We start from the raw sequence: 13,655 nt of genomic DNA on the forward strand, positions 1-13,655 counted from the left end.
TGCAAAGTATCACTTATTCAAAACACACGTGCCTTCTCCGTTAAGTCGTCTGGATGTGATTTGTTGACCCGAAGGAAAAGTGAGATCCTGTCGTCCTTCAAATGAACACGCTAGAATCTTGATGTTTTTGGTCCCATAAGGAAGATATTGTAATATAGAAGGACTTAATGTGTAGTATGATTTTGTACAGCTAAGTAACCTTCGGACTACCTGAAACATTATATTCATGCAGCGAGGTACCATAACATAGCCAAAGAGAGGATTATGATCATTCCCATATCAATGCTGTCACCAGTTCTCTAATATCATTCCTAATCGACTTTGCCTTGCGTGCGGGAAATTTATTCGACCTTGTCCTCAAAGTTCTCACCCTCGACCAAATCTGGGATATCATCATCATCCTCATCATCGTCCTTCTTGTCTTCACCACCCTCAGCCTTTTGCATGGATTGGTAGCTCTCGGCAAGCTTGCGGAGGGAAGCTAAGGAATCTGGGCCGAGCTGGTTGAGGATACCTGGGACGAGCTCGGTGAGCTCCTTATCTTCGCCGTTACCGTAGATGGCGAAGGTGTTGGATGGAACAGCAGCGTGAACTATTCATTGAAAGGTTAGTATAATTCCAGGAGCTCGTATTGTGAGGTGAAAGTACCCTTTGGTGCGGCGAAGTGGATAACATTTCCGTCGGACTTGAACATGTTTACCTCCTCGATAGCTTGGATAGGTTGAACGTTAAGCTTCTTGAGGGAGGTCTGTAGCTTCTTGTCGTCCATTCCGGTGCTCTTGTGAACATTCTTAACCTTTCTTCTTGGTGTACCCTTTCCACTATTGTATTTGTTAGCATGCCGATGCTACCCCGCTATGCGCTTTCCTCAGTCGTAGAGCTTGGAAATCGCGTTCGTAGATCATAAATCGCATGAGGATGAGGATTCTATCACATACCCTTCGGCCACATGTTAGCTTCTAATCGTTCAAATACCGGTAAGAATTGTATAGCACAGCCAGCTGGCATTCCAACCCCTCCATCCTTCAAAAAGTCCCATCTCAAGCTTTTCAATCTTTCTGCCACTCGCGTCTTCTGCGGTATTCGTCGGAGTTAGACTCACCAGTTCTGACACCACCTCTGGCCTGCATTCTCTTCAACTTTTCCATATCCATGATTGCTATAGTTTGACCTTCGTCGAGAATTGAGGGGAGGTATTAAATGAGGAAGTGGAGGTTGTTCTATGGCGAGCAAAAATCGTCAGTCAACAATTCGAGGTATCTGTCCGGCAGAAAGGTTCGCAGCGATCGGATGTATTTTTGATGTTATACGTACAGTTGTAAAGATTTGACTTTCCTATGTAATCAAACTCGTCGTCGTGTGTTGAAGGACCTCAGCGCTCATTGTGTGTGCCAAGAATTTCCATTTTTAAGCGAGCATTTGTGTGGGGAAATTCTACAGCCTCGTCAATCATGATCATCAGCCAAAATTAACAATCCAACATGCAATATACAACAACAACAACGATATTCAATCTATGCAAATGCAAATGAAGAGGAGGAGATGGCGGATAACTGTGTGCGAGGAAAAGGAACTTGCAGTCTCGACCTGTTACACAGAGTGAAGTCGTGGCATTCTCACATATTTCCAACTAGATCGGTCCATGGATACTTACTACTAGAAACGGTAAGACTTTGGAATCCAGAACATCTGTATAGGTGGTGAGTGCTCTTATACGCCAAGGAAGGTATATTAAGTATATAGCGGTTCTCGAAAGAAGTCATTGCTATCCATCTTTTGACACAAAATCGGCAGATCAACAAATATCTCAATAGGTATCAGTGTATATATGATTGCTCTGAGGTAACTCCTTGCCACCCTTTCCCCCCCCTCTTCCCACAATGGAAGCGAGACATTGAGAACTTATATGTACCTCACATACACAATCTTTTCTATGCATTCTCAGAATTAAGCTCATTGCGTTGCTCTCCCGCTTCTACCTTATACTAAAGCCGGATCATACAAGGACAGTTGGTGCGCAATGAATGATCACGTGTCAGCACTACAGAGTTTCACGTGAAAAAGTATCGCGATCACCCGTTTTTGGTCGAACTCTGAAGGTAGCCAACCTGCCTGACTCCTTCCTCAATCAATCATCCATGGAGTCTTCCCTTTTCATTTGGCGACCCTACGAGCAAATTGAGTCGAGGGAATGCTTCGAATCTAACAAATTGGTATTGCAACAACACAGATGGAGATGCTCCAGAGCCCAAAACCCGTCAAATATCGTAGGGAAGAGGCATGGCTTGAAATTTCACAAAGGGGCAATCAAGTACGCGCCTGAGCTTGATGCACAATTACGGTAAGACGAATGTTGCTTTGAGTATTTCTAAATTCTCGTTGAGCATAGTTTCGTGATTCGTCCTCGAAAGCACATAAATTCATCATTGTGAGTTCTTTGTATTGAGAATTCGCTGTAATTTCCTAGATATTTCATGGGTGTACAAGAAGTTTTTTTGTTAATTATACCCCATCATTTCTCATCAAATTGTAGAATCTCCTGAACGGATGCAGTACAATCAAATCACTCCTGCCACTAATTTGGTGCCTCCCGTATTTGGAAAAGTTGCTAAATGTACGATTGTCCCATACCCCGCACTACATACAAACACAAGGAAGTAACTTGTTTCTGCTCTTCGACTTCAATTTCGACAATCAGCCACCTGAAACCGAGCTTTCTCGCATCTCCGACCATGGAAACTGAGGCAGATCACGCCCAAGTCACCAAGACTCAGCATGCAGATCTTGCAAGAAAGTACAAGCTGCATGGACCGAAAATCGAACAGATTTGGCGAAGCTTTGATCAGAGTCAGCGAGTGAATGTCTTCAAGGTTGGTGTTGTCGAGGACGGATACTTGAAGCACTCAAAAGATCAATCAATAGGCGCCCCGTGGAAAATAGTCCCCGAAATGAATCTGCATGACATAACTACAGAACCTGAACATCTACTTGATTATCTGAGATACCGAGCTACAACGTCTCTCCTGCATCAATATAGAGTGGGTATTCATGATGGCCCAGGAGATTGTATGTTCATCTTGGAGAGTATGCGTGATAAGAACCTTCGCCATATTCATGATTTCAAATACTGTTTAACTAGGTTTTACGACGAAGATACCTATGGTCAGTCATACAAAGCAACCACTGCTGCTAACTATCGCGAAATTACACATACACTCGCCTTTGCGTTTGAAAAGAGAGCTGTTGTTTCTCAAGAGGTTGGCGAATTCGTTCTCACCAGACAACTGCACACCTTGATGCACCTGAATGTATTAGTTGCGGACATTCTGGATGCCGGATCTACTACTAAATCTACGAAGCCACGGCCAAAAAAGTCAAATAAGACCGTTATTTCTGCTCTTTCAAGCCTTTCCATCGTTGACTGTCAAGAGAAGCTTTCGCTAGACGACATAATCAACAACTCACTCGACCAAAAAACCGCCGTGAGCGATTATCTGGTTTTGTGTTGCTCTGAATCAGTTGTTCTTGAACATATGGCCAATGGCTGGTACTTCAGTCGACCGGAACTTATACCTGATGAGAGGGGACGAATTCTCCCCTGGCTGGCCGATAAGTACATCAATACTTCTATCTTCGAGTTGATACATAATATGGCGACTGGGGCCGCAACCTGGGATTACATGCATCGCCTTCTTCAACTTCTAGCAGAGAAGCCTGACGATAAAATTGCCAGTACAATTTTGCTTCAGGAAGCATCAAACGTAGCTCATCTCGAGTTTTGTAGGGTACAGCAAGTCTTGAAACGCTACGCAGCCTTGGGAACAAGTACAAAGTACTTCAAACGCGTCTCAGGAAAGTATGATAATGGATCTGCACGCGTATTACTCAAGGAAGATCCAGAGCTTCTAACCAGGGAGAACCCACAACTTTCTTACGTGCTCCGTCTCTGCTCCCCTGGAATTGACGTCACCAACGCACTTCCTTGGATCAAGAAATTAGAAGATCTTTATCGTCTTCATCCCATCGAGCTATCTGAAGTGCATGATGGTGTTTTGGACGCTTTTGATGACCTGGCGGTCATCGTCAGATTTGTTGAAATTCTTTCTGCAAACCGTTACTCTGCCAGCAAAAAATTCTAGAAGAGGACAGATATATGCATCAAGACTCAAGAACTTGTTAGGCGAGCTTGAACCATTAAAGCATGAGGTTGATCTTTCGAAATTTGCAGTACCCATGGAAAACCTTCTCGAACCAGGAATGACCGAAGGTGCTATTGATGCTCTTGATCAATTTACAGCGGAACGTATGGGCACGAGGACAGGAATTCTGTACCAGGATCTTGTTGACGATTGCGTTTATCAGGTTCAAACTCACTATGAGCAGCAGAAAGACAGAGTGGCACAGATTAGGAAGAAGCCTCCTAAAACCTTTGAAGACCCCGCCTACGAGACTATGGGTCGAGATATCCTCATTCAGCAACGAAGACAAAAAGACAAGACTCGACCTATAAATGTCTCTCCTTATGATCTTACCCAAGATAAAACTGAACTTACACAAGCAGGAACTGAGGAGTTGCCTCAGGTATTCAAAGTCAACAAAAACACGGCGCATGTCTTCTCCACCATGTTCGCCAAGTCTGAAGCTCGTGGTTCAGTTAGCTGGATTTCTTTCGAAATTGCAATGGTCGATTTGGGGTTCTCTGTCATTCCAAAATTCGGATCGGTATACACTTTCTCTCCACCGGCAAAGGATGTAGGTCGTATGAAGTCCATCACCTTTCACCGACCCCACAAGTCGGAGATTGAAGGATGGAAGTTGGTCATGTTTGCTAGTCGATTGAAGAGGGTTTATGGATGGAATGAACAATCTTTCAAGATTATCTGACAAGAGCGCAAGGTCTTTAACGGTGGCTTGATGTGGGAGTGGGCAATATTCAGGCGGTATTGTTAACGGCAGACTTCGAGCAAAGATTTTGTTATTATCAATGAAGGTAAATAATCTTCAAGTATGTAGTACCAATTTAATGTAAAATGCTAGTGCCAACTCTTCCATGTATCTCAAAGATCAGGTAATTGTGAAGTACCGAGAAACAATGCTACTTTGTTAGATGGGTAGGTCACAAAAAAGATATGTGGTTTATCCAGGGCTAGTAGTAATATTATTACGAGATTTCCAGGGTGAGTAGCTGAGTCAAGATGGACAAAGATAAACCAGGCACTCAGCATTGAGTATATTGAATGCGAGTTGGAAAGAAACTGTCGGTTCCTCGTGAAACGATATTGTAGTAATGCTTGGAAGACACTGGGATGCCTGAAAGGGGGCCAAGTGCTGATAGATTGCATCTTAGAGAAACGAAGGGACTCAAGAATTATATTCATATCCGTAACATAGAAAAGATTCCAAATTTTGTAGTGAACCCTTAACCTCACAATATTTTCTATTCAAGTGCGAGAAGACTGTACTGGCACTTTGCACTTTCGTAGATAGAATCGAAGATAAGCTTCGAGATTATGTGAAGAATTGGATACAGTAATGTATTAACAGAGGTCGTTCACTACAATTTAAACGTGAGAGGTACAGCACGGAGTGATGTGCGTATGGCTGTTGAAAGATCCTAAAAATATTTGAACTAAAGAGGAGGTCTCAAGAATGAGAGTGATGCATCACCACTTGTGCGGCTAATTTTGAGTGTAAGGTGGTGCGATCGTGGAGATGTAAAGATCTGGGATTAGTTAGGAGGCGATGTTATGTATGAGTTAGTAGCATCGAGAGTAGTGTCGGTATAGTGAAGAAGGCAGAAGCTGGATGTATCTAAACATTTCTTCCGGACTTTTGGTATCCAGGGTGGAAGATAAATGAAATAATAGCCGCTCATGAAATACACTGAATACTACGGGATGAGAGATCGCAGCTTCTGAAATGTTGCGGGTATTGGATAGTGGACGCCTTCAGATACCTATTGATAGCACAATTGTCGTTTAACTAAATTTGCTCTTTCACCACCATCAAGAGCAATAGATTGTAGGAGGTGCCAAGGTTAGTTCATAATCTCATAGTTGATCGATAAGCATTATCGTATCTGGCAGAATTTATTGAAAGGTTGTTATGGATGCTCATGGAATGCAGGCTCGGAGGTTCTTTTTGGGGCTTACACCTATTGAGTCGTAGCAGTCTGACTTGGCAAATAAGAAACCCTCCACCGCTGCCTCGTCGCCTGAGTAATACATTTACCGTTGTTTTAGGACGCATATTTACGGACACAAACTGTGATCGATCAGATGAGAGCCGAAGAGAGAGGGGGATGAGGTTGATATCGAAGGGTCGGGATCAGAAAAAAGGAGGGAGAATGAGGGCTTGACATAAGGATACTATTGTCCTGTATGATGGCCCATGCCGCAATCATTGGGAATGTGCTATCTGTATTATGATTAGCATACCCGAATGTGTAGTACTGACACAAGAAGGAAAAGAGTTGGGTGATTAGAGTGTGAATTGTTTGCGCTATGAGCACTCTAAGGGGGAGAGGAAAATGTGTTGGGATATCTTTCAGAAGAATTCAAACCGAGGATTGCCTTGAGACAGGGCTTCCGCAGCAAACTGGAATACTTGAGAATACCGAATCTGCAGAACTCGAGACCATAACAGTTCGCAAATGTCAACTCCCACTCGGCCATGACTGGATTGCTAGTAAGAAAGATACGCCCACAATTGTATCAGCTCGAGTGTTTGATACTGCTTGAATGACCGATAATAGAAGAATCCATCAACTCGTTAATATATTGTAGTGGAAGCATGTAATATGGGATCCATGACAGATACTTCATATATCAACAGACAGCGTCAGACTGGTAGTCTTGTAAAATGGAAGCTGGTCGGTATTTCAACCTTCGCGTCTCGAGTCATACCATAATTGAAGCAGCACAGAAAGGGCCAGTTGTGGATTTGCTGTTGAACATTTCTCCGGTCGATATCGACATGATATTTGATAGAGTCTCGTGGGTTTGATTCGAAGGGCGACGAGAGGCCAAAAAGATTGGTGTATCGAGACCACTCATTACTCCTGGTTCACATCTGTTCGCACCATAGTAGGTCAGACACCTTGTTACAGTACTCCCTATCATACCATGAAGCTGTTTGGAACTCAGAACCTTGAATGAGAAACCCATAGATTTGCTGTTCTCTTGACTAGGGAAGTTGGACAAGGTTTTGTTCGAAAAGCGATGCCTTTCGGTAGCAAAATTACTGAATGCCGAGCTCAATTGTAAGTCGATATGAAAGTGATTTCAACTGAGAAACATAGCCTTTCTTCTGGATGTCGGAGAACATAACTGGTCCCAATGCAATGTCGTAATGCAAATGTTGCGGTCTTGGCAAGATATTATATTGAATCGACAACTCGTGTGCATTCTACCTTCCAAGTCTAAACGACCTAAAGAACCCTCGTCTCCAATGGGGCGGAGATATGTTTCCACGGCTTCATCTGAGAACAATGAAGTGAAAAACAATAGAATGAGAACGATGTCTCGAGATGCGAGGGCAGTAGAAGACAAGCGGTACTGCCCTATCACATAAAGGCCAAGACAGACATAGCTACATAATGGCCAGGATAAGTACGTTTTCTTCGAAATCGACGATGTCGGCTATACCTCTCACTCATGTTTATTTCTTTGATAATCCTGCAGAACCTGTAGCGAAGGCAGGGTAATACATAATAGAATGATGCAGCAACCGACCAAAAAGGCAGGCAGAATAAGACGAACAAGGTACAAGAGGCAGTGAGCACTTGGCCTGTGTCTACTATACCGAGTACCCTAGTAACGACGAGAATATCTCCGTTGTACAGATTGTAGATCGTGATGTTGTGAATTCCAGGAGATTTTTAGGAATTCCAGATGATAGTTTTCAAACACTTATAATGAAAACTGCCAATATACAGAAAGATATTCTTTCATCCAAGAATATATGAGAACAATTTGGAGAACAAATCTCAAGAACATAATTTCAGGCTATGCAAAACCTTTTTCCAAATTTCCAAATTCCCAAGACCTTCGGTCCCGAATCCTTCATCCCATTATCCATACCAAGCCTCCCCCCAACCGGAAATATACATCCGCACCCGTACGTGCCACTTGCACACAGGAAAATGTCGTCGTAAGCTTTACCCGTGATAATGGAAACACGAACTCTGCAAACCAACTAGAGTGAAGAAAAAGTGTCTTGTTGTAAGTCTGAAAATTTGCCCAGCTTTTTGCTTTTCCTTACTTGGCTAGGTTTGCAATCGGAAGATGCGAGTTGGTGGAACTTTGCACGCTTTTGTTTGTATAGATGGTTATTTTAAGATGGGTTGGTGGTAGAACTAAGGTTGTGCTTGCTTTGTTCCTGGTTACCTTTCTTTTATTCCCGCCAGTAGATGTTGAATTCGAAGGATTGGTGAGATTGAAGAACGTTACTTAGTTGGTAGAGTAGATGAAATTCTAGGAGATGTTGAAGGAAATCGGGCTATGTGAGTCACGTGCTCGCGCGAACTTTTCAAACACGAACTCTTACTTGCCCGTCGTGATTGGATTTGAGACCTTCACCTCATGAGATTGTCAAACGCGTCGGCAATACTACCAAGAATGAGAGCAACTCATATACTTTATCAATTATGGAAAGCACTCACTTAAGTATGATGATCTATGATTCCGAAGAACTTATTCATTGAGCATTCAGGGTGATAACATGATTTCTTGAAATGGCCATACGTCTCAACTCTCCGCCTATCAATGTACGACAATTCACCTCCCGAGAATTCTCGAAATGGCTGAAATAGATCACATGGCTCAGACAGAAGTCTTGCGTCCAGCTCCAGCTCCAGCCCATCCAATAACAGCAGATCAATTGCTTGAATTGGAAGAGCGGCAACGGACGCTGTTCAATGAGCAAGGTAATGGATCAGCACGAATCAGAACGGGATGTCAGGAGATTGACGAATATGTTCTCTGTGCCGGTAAGGCTCAGTCAAATAGAGGATTTGAGAGAGGAATCGTAGTAGGGTTAAGTGCTGCTGATGGAGATGAATCGACAGGCAGTCGAGTGGTAAGTTATTGCCATATTGTGTATTAAAATATGTATTGAACAAGGTCCTGATACATTCACTATTTAGATAACTCTCAATCTCATAGCATCAGTCCTCTTACAACATATCGATTTGGTAAATGTCATTCAGAATTCCCAGAGTGAATCGACGAATAAAATCAAGCCAAAAGTCGTAGTAATAGACGCTACTGGTTCCTTTAACCTTCCTCTCTTAGTCAAAATCTTGAGATCAAGGCTCTTGAAGAGGAGATGTGAGATGAGGAGTATGGATGATATGACTATGAATATCAATTTTGGTCATAATACAGATGAAAGTACCGAGATCGACATACAAAAAGAGGCGAATGCACTACTGGAACTGGTAGCCATTAGTAGAGTCTTTGATATTGAGGGGCTATGGGAGGTTTTAAGTGAGCTAGGACAACTACATGACCTGTCCAGAAACAATGGGGACGATCAGGAAATACCTACCATCATACCACCACGGACCAGCAAACCCGTTGAAGGGAAAGCAGAGCCACTGCACAAGATCCCAGATGAAATCTGCGACAGCGAAGAGGAAGACATCGAATTAACACCACCACCACCATCAGTCAAACACACAACCCCAACCCCAAGCTCAACAGAAACCACTCCCGAAATATTAATCATAGACAGCATGCACCACCTAATCTCCCACCTCTTCACACACTCCGAAAAAGTCTCCGCACACAACCTCCTCTCCCTCCTATCACAAACTCTCCACACCCTAACCCACACCCAAAACATCCTCACCATCCTCCACAACAGCACTCTCTCTACCAAATCCCATTTCGCAATCCCACACCCTTCTCGTCAACATCCACATCCACATCCACCTCCACCTCCAACCATCCAATCAATCTTCACTTCCCCAGCCCAAAAACCCTCACTCGGACGCATCTTTGACGATTTCCTCAATCTGCACATCATGATTTCGAAACTCCCAAAGAAGAGAGAAGATGCGGAGCTTCTCTACTGTCGCGATGATAATGCATCTCGTGTTGGGAATGAGGAGATCGCTTATAGTTTTGTGTTTGAGGTTTTGAGGGATGAGTGTCCGGTTTTGGGTGGGGAGAGGAAGGTAGGGAGGAGGTTTGGGGATAGGGAACAGCGGTGGGGGTTTTTTGAGATGGGGGATGGGGAGGGGGGGATGGAGTTGAGCGATGTTTTTAGGATGGGGGGAGAGGGGAGGGGAGAAATGAGCGTGCGATGAATGGGGACAGTGTGGAAATGGGATGTGGAAGGGGCAATAAAATGAAAATGATAGATGGATAGATCTTTCGCATACTCACTATCTCGCTTAAAAGCACTTTATATGATATCATGGATTCTCATTCTCATTCTGATTCTGATTCCGTTTCCGCAAATGCAACGCAATGTAATGCGATGCCTAGGTTATGCTATTACTTAAAAACACTAAAATAGAAACCTATCCCTTCCCTTTCCCTGGATATTCTACTTCATCTCGCTAGCCCTCAACATATCAAAACTCTCTCCACTCTCACTTCCCTCTCCTTCATCCTCCCCATCTCTAAACCCGCCAACCACACCCTCAACCAAGACACCTCCCTTTCTGAACCTCTTCCTTCCAGTTTCCACCTCTTCAAGTGCTAGTCTAGGTCCATTTCCTAAAACAAATCTTCTATGCCATTCTCCTACAAACATACCTTCCGGATCCGCATCATTTCTAATCCTTCTCCAGTTCTCCAAATTCTCACCATACATCTCTTCAATATCTCCACCTGTGGTTTCGAAATTCTTAGCCCAATGAGGTTTGCCCCCTAATTCTCGCATCAAAAATTCGAATCCTTGGTAATATCTTGCATGACATGGTGGATCCATATCATATGGACGGTAGAGAGTTGCGTTTAGGTAAAGAGTTGCTTCTTCTGTACATGTAGGATCGAGATGTGGACGAGGAGTAAGACTATTGCTTGTTTCTGTGACGCGGACTTCGACAGGTGCATGAACGTATAGACCTTCTGCTGAATAAGGAATGCCATGTGCAACGTAATCTGGATCATCTGGAGTAAGGTGATTAAGCCACGAACTTAATCTCTTCAGAGCTTCTGGACCTTTGGAAATTGGGATTGCCCATTCGTTGACGAATTGCGAGTAAAGACAATTCATAAGGAGAGCTTGACGAGATGGTTGAATTGCGGAGCTCTTGGAACCATTTGCAAATCCATATTGCATACCAAAGACAAACCATTCTACCCATGGAAGAATACGAGGAACGTAATGTCCTAGAGCAAGAAGATTATGATAGACGTGATATCCTAACCAAGCATCATAGTAAGATTTTGGAGGAGGCATTGGAGCCAAATCTGTCTTTTCGGCAGCCCAAACGACTGCTCTTCTTGTATAAGGAAACCACCAAACTCGAACAAATTCGGTCTGTGTCCACAGTGTTTTATCCCAGTTATTCATCATTCGAAGATCTGTATCCACAGTCTGTTCCCATGAAAGAGTGAAAGCTGGTACGGCTTGGAAAGTAATTTCTGTAATGATACCGATTGCTCCCAAAGAAATGAGAGAAGCGCGAAAGAGTTCCTCATTTTGATTCGGTGAACAAGTTTCCGTTCTTCCATTCGAAAGAGTAATCTTCAACTCCAAGATTGAACTTGACAAAATCCCATGTCGCAAAGTACTTCCGTGAGTCCCTGTCGAAATTGCTCCAGCGATCGATTGATGATTAATACTACCCAAATTTGGCATTGCCAAACCGACAGCATCAAGTTGTTCGCCCACGGAATATAATCGAATTCCACTTTGCATAACCACCACACCTGTTTCCCTATCTGCAGATAGAATTTTATTGAAATTATCCAAATTAATGAGCCAGCTCGATGTGCAAGTAATATTTGAAGGAGAATGCCCACATCCTACAGTTGTAATTCTGCGTCGACATCTTCGCGCAAGGTTGACGACCTTTTCGACTTCGGCGATAGATTGTGGTTGAATGAACAATTCAGGAGATGAATGAAATGTCCTTGCCCATGTTGATTGTGTATGATTTGTTACAGCGCGAAATGGAATATCGTCGCCATATTTTTCCAATTCGGATTTGATTGCGGGGTCCATCTTTGCGCCCAGATCGACCTAGGTGGGTGTATCTCTTTGAAAGTTGTAAGTAAGTTGTAGATCTATCTTAGAATGTTGATCAAAACTTACTAGGTAATCTCAATAGGTAAATACGAGTAACTTGGGTTGAGAGAGGAATATTATATTCTCATCTGATATTCCAGAGAGAAGTGAAAGAAAATCCAGATTCTCCCCATTTTTGTCGCCTCTCTTCGAAGGAGGATTGATACTTTTTTTAGGCGGGGTGGTTTGGAATATGAACTAAAATGGCTGCAGATGGCCGCAGACGAGTGCATGAGTGCATGAGTGCATAAAGAAATCAGCCGACGCCGACAATACAATACCGATACGATACGTCCAATGATTCCCTTCCAGTCACCCAGTCCAGCCAGATCTTTTGATGGTTTGATGTGATGAAACTAGACCACGAATGGGCTCATCGTCTACAATCACCAGTCACCAGTCAAAGACCAACGAATAATATTCGGGAGTCATCTAAATGACTGACATATATATACATCTGCATGTATATGTACCTAGGTATACACACACAAACATACAAGTTACTGGTTAATGTTACAAACGGTTTACTTGTTTGTTCTTGTCGAATTACTATCACGATTATCTCTATCAAACTACTGATACCATAAACCTTACCGGATTGTATCTAGACAGTTGAATGACGCTCCGCTGGCGCTTCGGGGACCACTGCCGTGGAGGCAGGACTATTTGAAATGACAATATGTAGCACCGGTAACCTTACTTCTTTATATCTTTTGAATTTCGAGCGCAGCGAGCTATGGGGGTTTGGGGGCTTGCCCCCATCAGTAAACCCAGAAAGGATATGAATATGCAAAGTCATATATATCTACAGATTCTACTCTGGATATATGAGAATGATCAAGACGACGAACATAGATCGGAAGCCAGATACTCCAGATTCTTCTCGTTTCCTCTTTCTCCTCAGGCCAAAGACAACGAACGATTAAGTTTCTAGAAATTCTAGAAATTCATTCGACTTGGATCGTAGCAAGGATATACATGTCCAATTAATATACAAGTCATATCATTCCGAATATGCAAGGCGACCTGTCAAAGATCTTGATCACCAGTCATTCTACATGTTCAAGTCTTTGAGATCTACAAAAGGGTTATGTATCCACCAATATCAACGATCCTATTGATATTGGGAAATCCTCCAAATTCCTTTTATATCTCGTGAGCCTCACATCTTGCTCAATATACATTATTTGAAGTATATTATCGATGGTTTTCAAGTATATCATATCATATCATATATATCATGTTCGTTCTTCTATTCATATAAATGAACATCGAGATGGAAGATTTCCCAGACTTCCCCAAAACCTCGATCCCTAACTTTTCATCTCTTTTTCCTTTTTCCCAATTCTTTGCATGAACTTCATCTGAACTATTATTTCAAAGAGTCCTAGTCTTGGTCTTACTCGAGT

At 42.9% G+C, this 13,655-nt stretch overlaps 4 protein-coding genes across 4 annotated transcripts; 2 read left to right on the forward strand and 2 right to left on the reverse strand.

The window, feature by feature from the left end:
- Nucleotides 1–341: 341 nt before the first annotated feature.
- On the reverse strand, nucleotides 342–1,154 carry EAF02_011532 (uncharacterized protein; the record flags this gene model as incomplete). The annotated part of the gene is made up of 3 exons (XM_038907579.1): nucleotides 342–592; nucleotides 649–821; nucleotides 1,099–1,154. 3 exons carry the CDS (start codon nucleotides 1,152–1,154, stop codon nucleotides 342–344), a joined length of 480 nt encoding a protein of 159 aa, XP_038752592.1.
- Nucleotides 1,155–2,612: 1,458 nt separating this feature from the next.
- Nucleotides 2,613–4,884, forward strand: EAF02_011533 (uncharacterized protein; the record flags this gene model as incomplete). The annotated part of the gene is given in 2 exon segments (XM_038907580.1): nucleotides 2,613–4,113; nucleotides 4,127–4,884. 2 exon segments carry the CDS (start codon nucleotides 2,613–2,615, stop codon nucleotides 4,882–4,884), a joined length of 2,259 nt encoding a protein of 752 aa, XP_038752593.1.
- A 3,915-nt stretch (nucleotides 4,885–8,799) lies between these two features.
- EAF02_011534 (uncharacterized protein) lies at nucleotides 8,800–10,312 on the forward strand (the record flags this gene model as incomplete). The annotated part of the gene is made up of 2 exons (XM_038907581.1): nucleotides 8,800–9,078; nucleotides 9,146–10,312. The coding sequence occupies 2 exons, from the start codon at nucleotides 8,800–8,802 to the stop codon at nucleotides 10,310–10,312; spliced, it is 1,446 nt and encodes a 481-aa protein (XP_038752594.1).
- Nucleotides 10,313–10,554: 242 nt separating this feature from the next.
- On the reverse strand, nucleotides 10,555–12,183 carry EAF02_011535 (uncharacterized protein; the record flags this gene model as incomplete). The annotated part of the gene is made up of 1 exon (XM_038907582.1): nucleotides 10,555–12,183. One exon carries the CDS (start codon nucleotides 12,181–12,183, stop codon nucleotides 10,555–10,557), a length of 1,629 nt encoding a protein of 542 aa, XP_038752595.1.
- Between the last annotated feature and the right edge of the window lie 1,472 nt (nucleotides 12,184–13,655).

Source organism: Botrytis sinoallii, assembly GCF_014898435.1.
Source record: "Botrytis sinoallii strain Bc 23 chromosome Unknown BSIN_033, whole genome shotgun sequence".
In the NCBI taxonomy this organism is placed as follows: domain Eukaryota; kingdom Fungi; phylum Ascomycota; class Leotiomycetes; order Helotiales; family Sclerotiniaceae; genus Botrytis; species Botrytis sinoallii.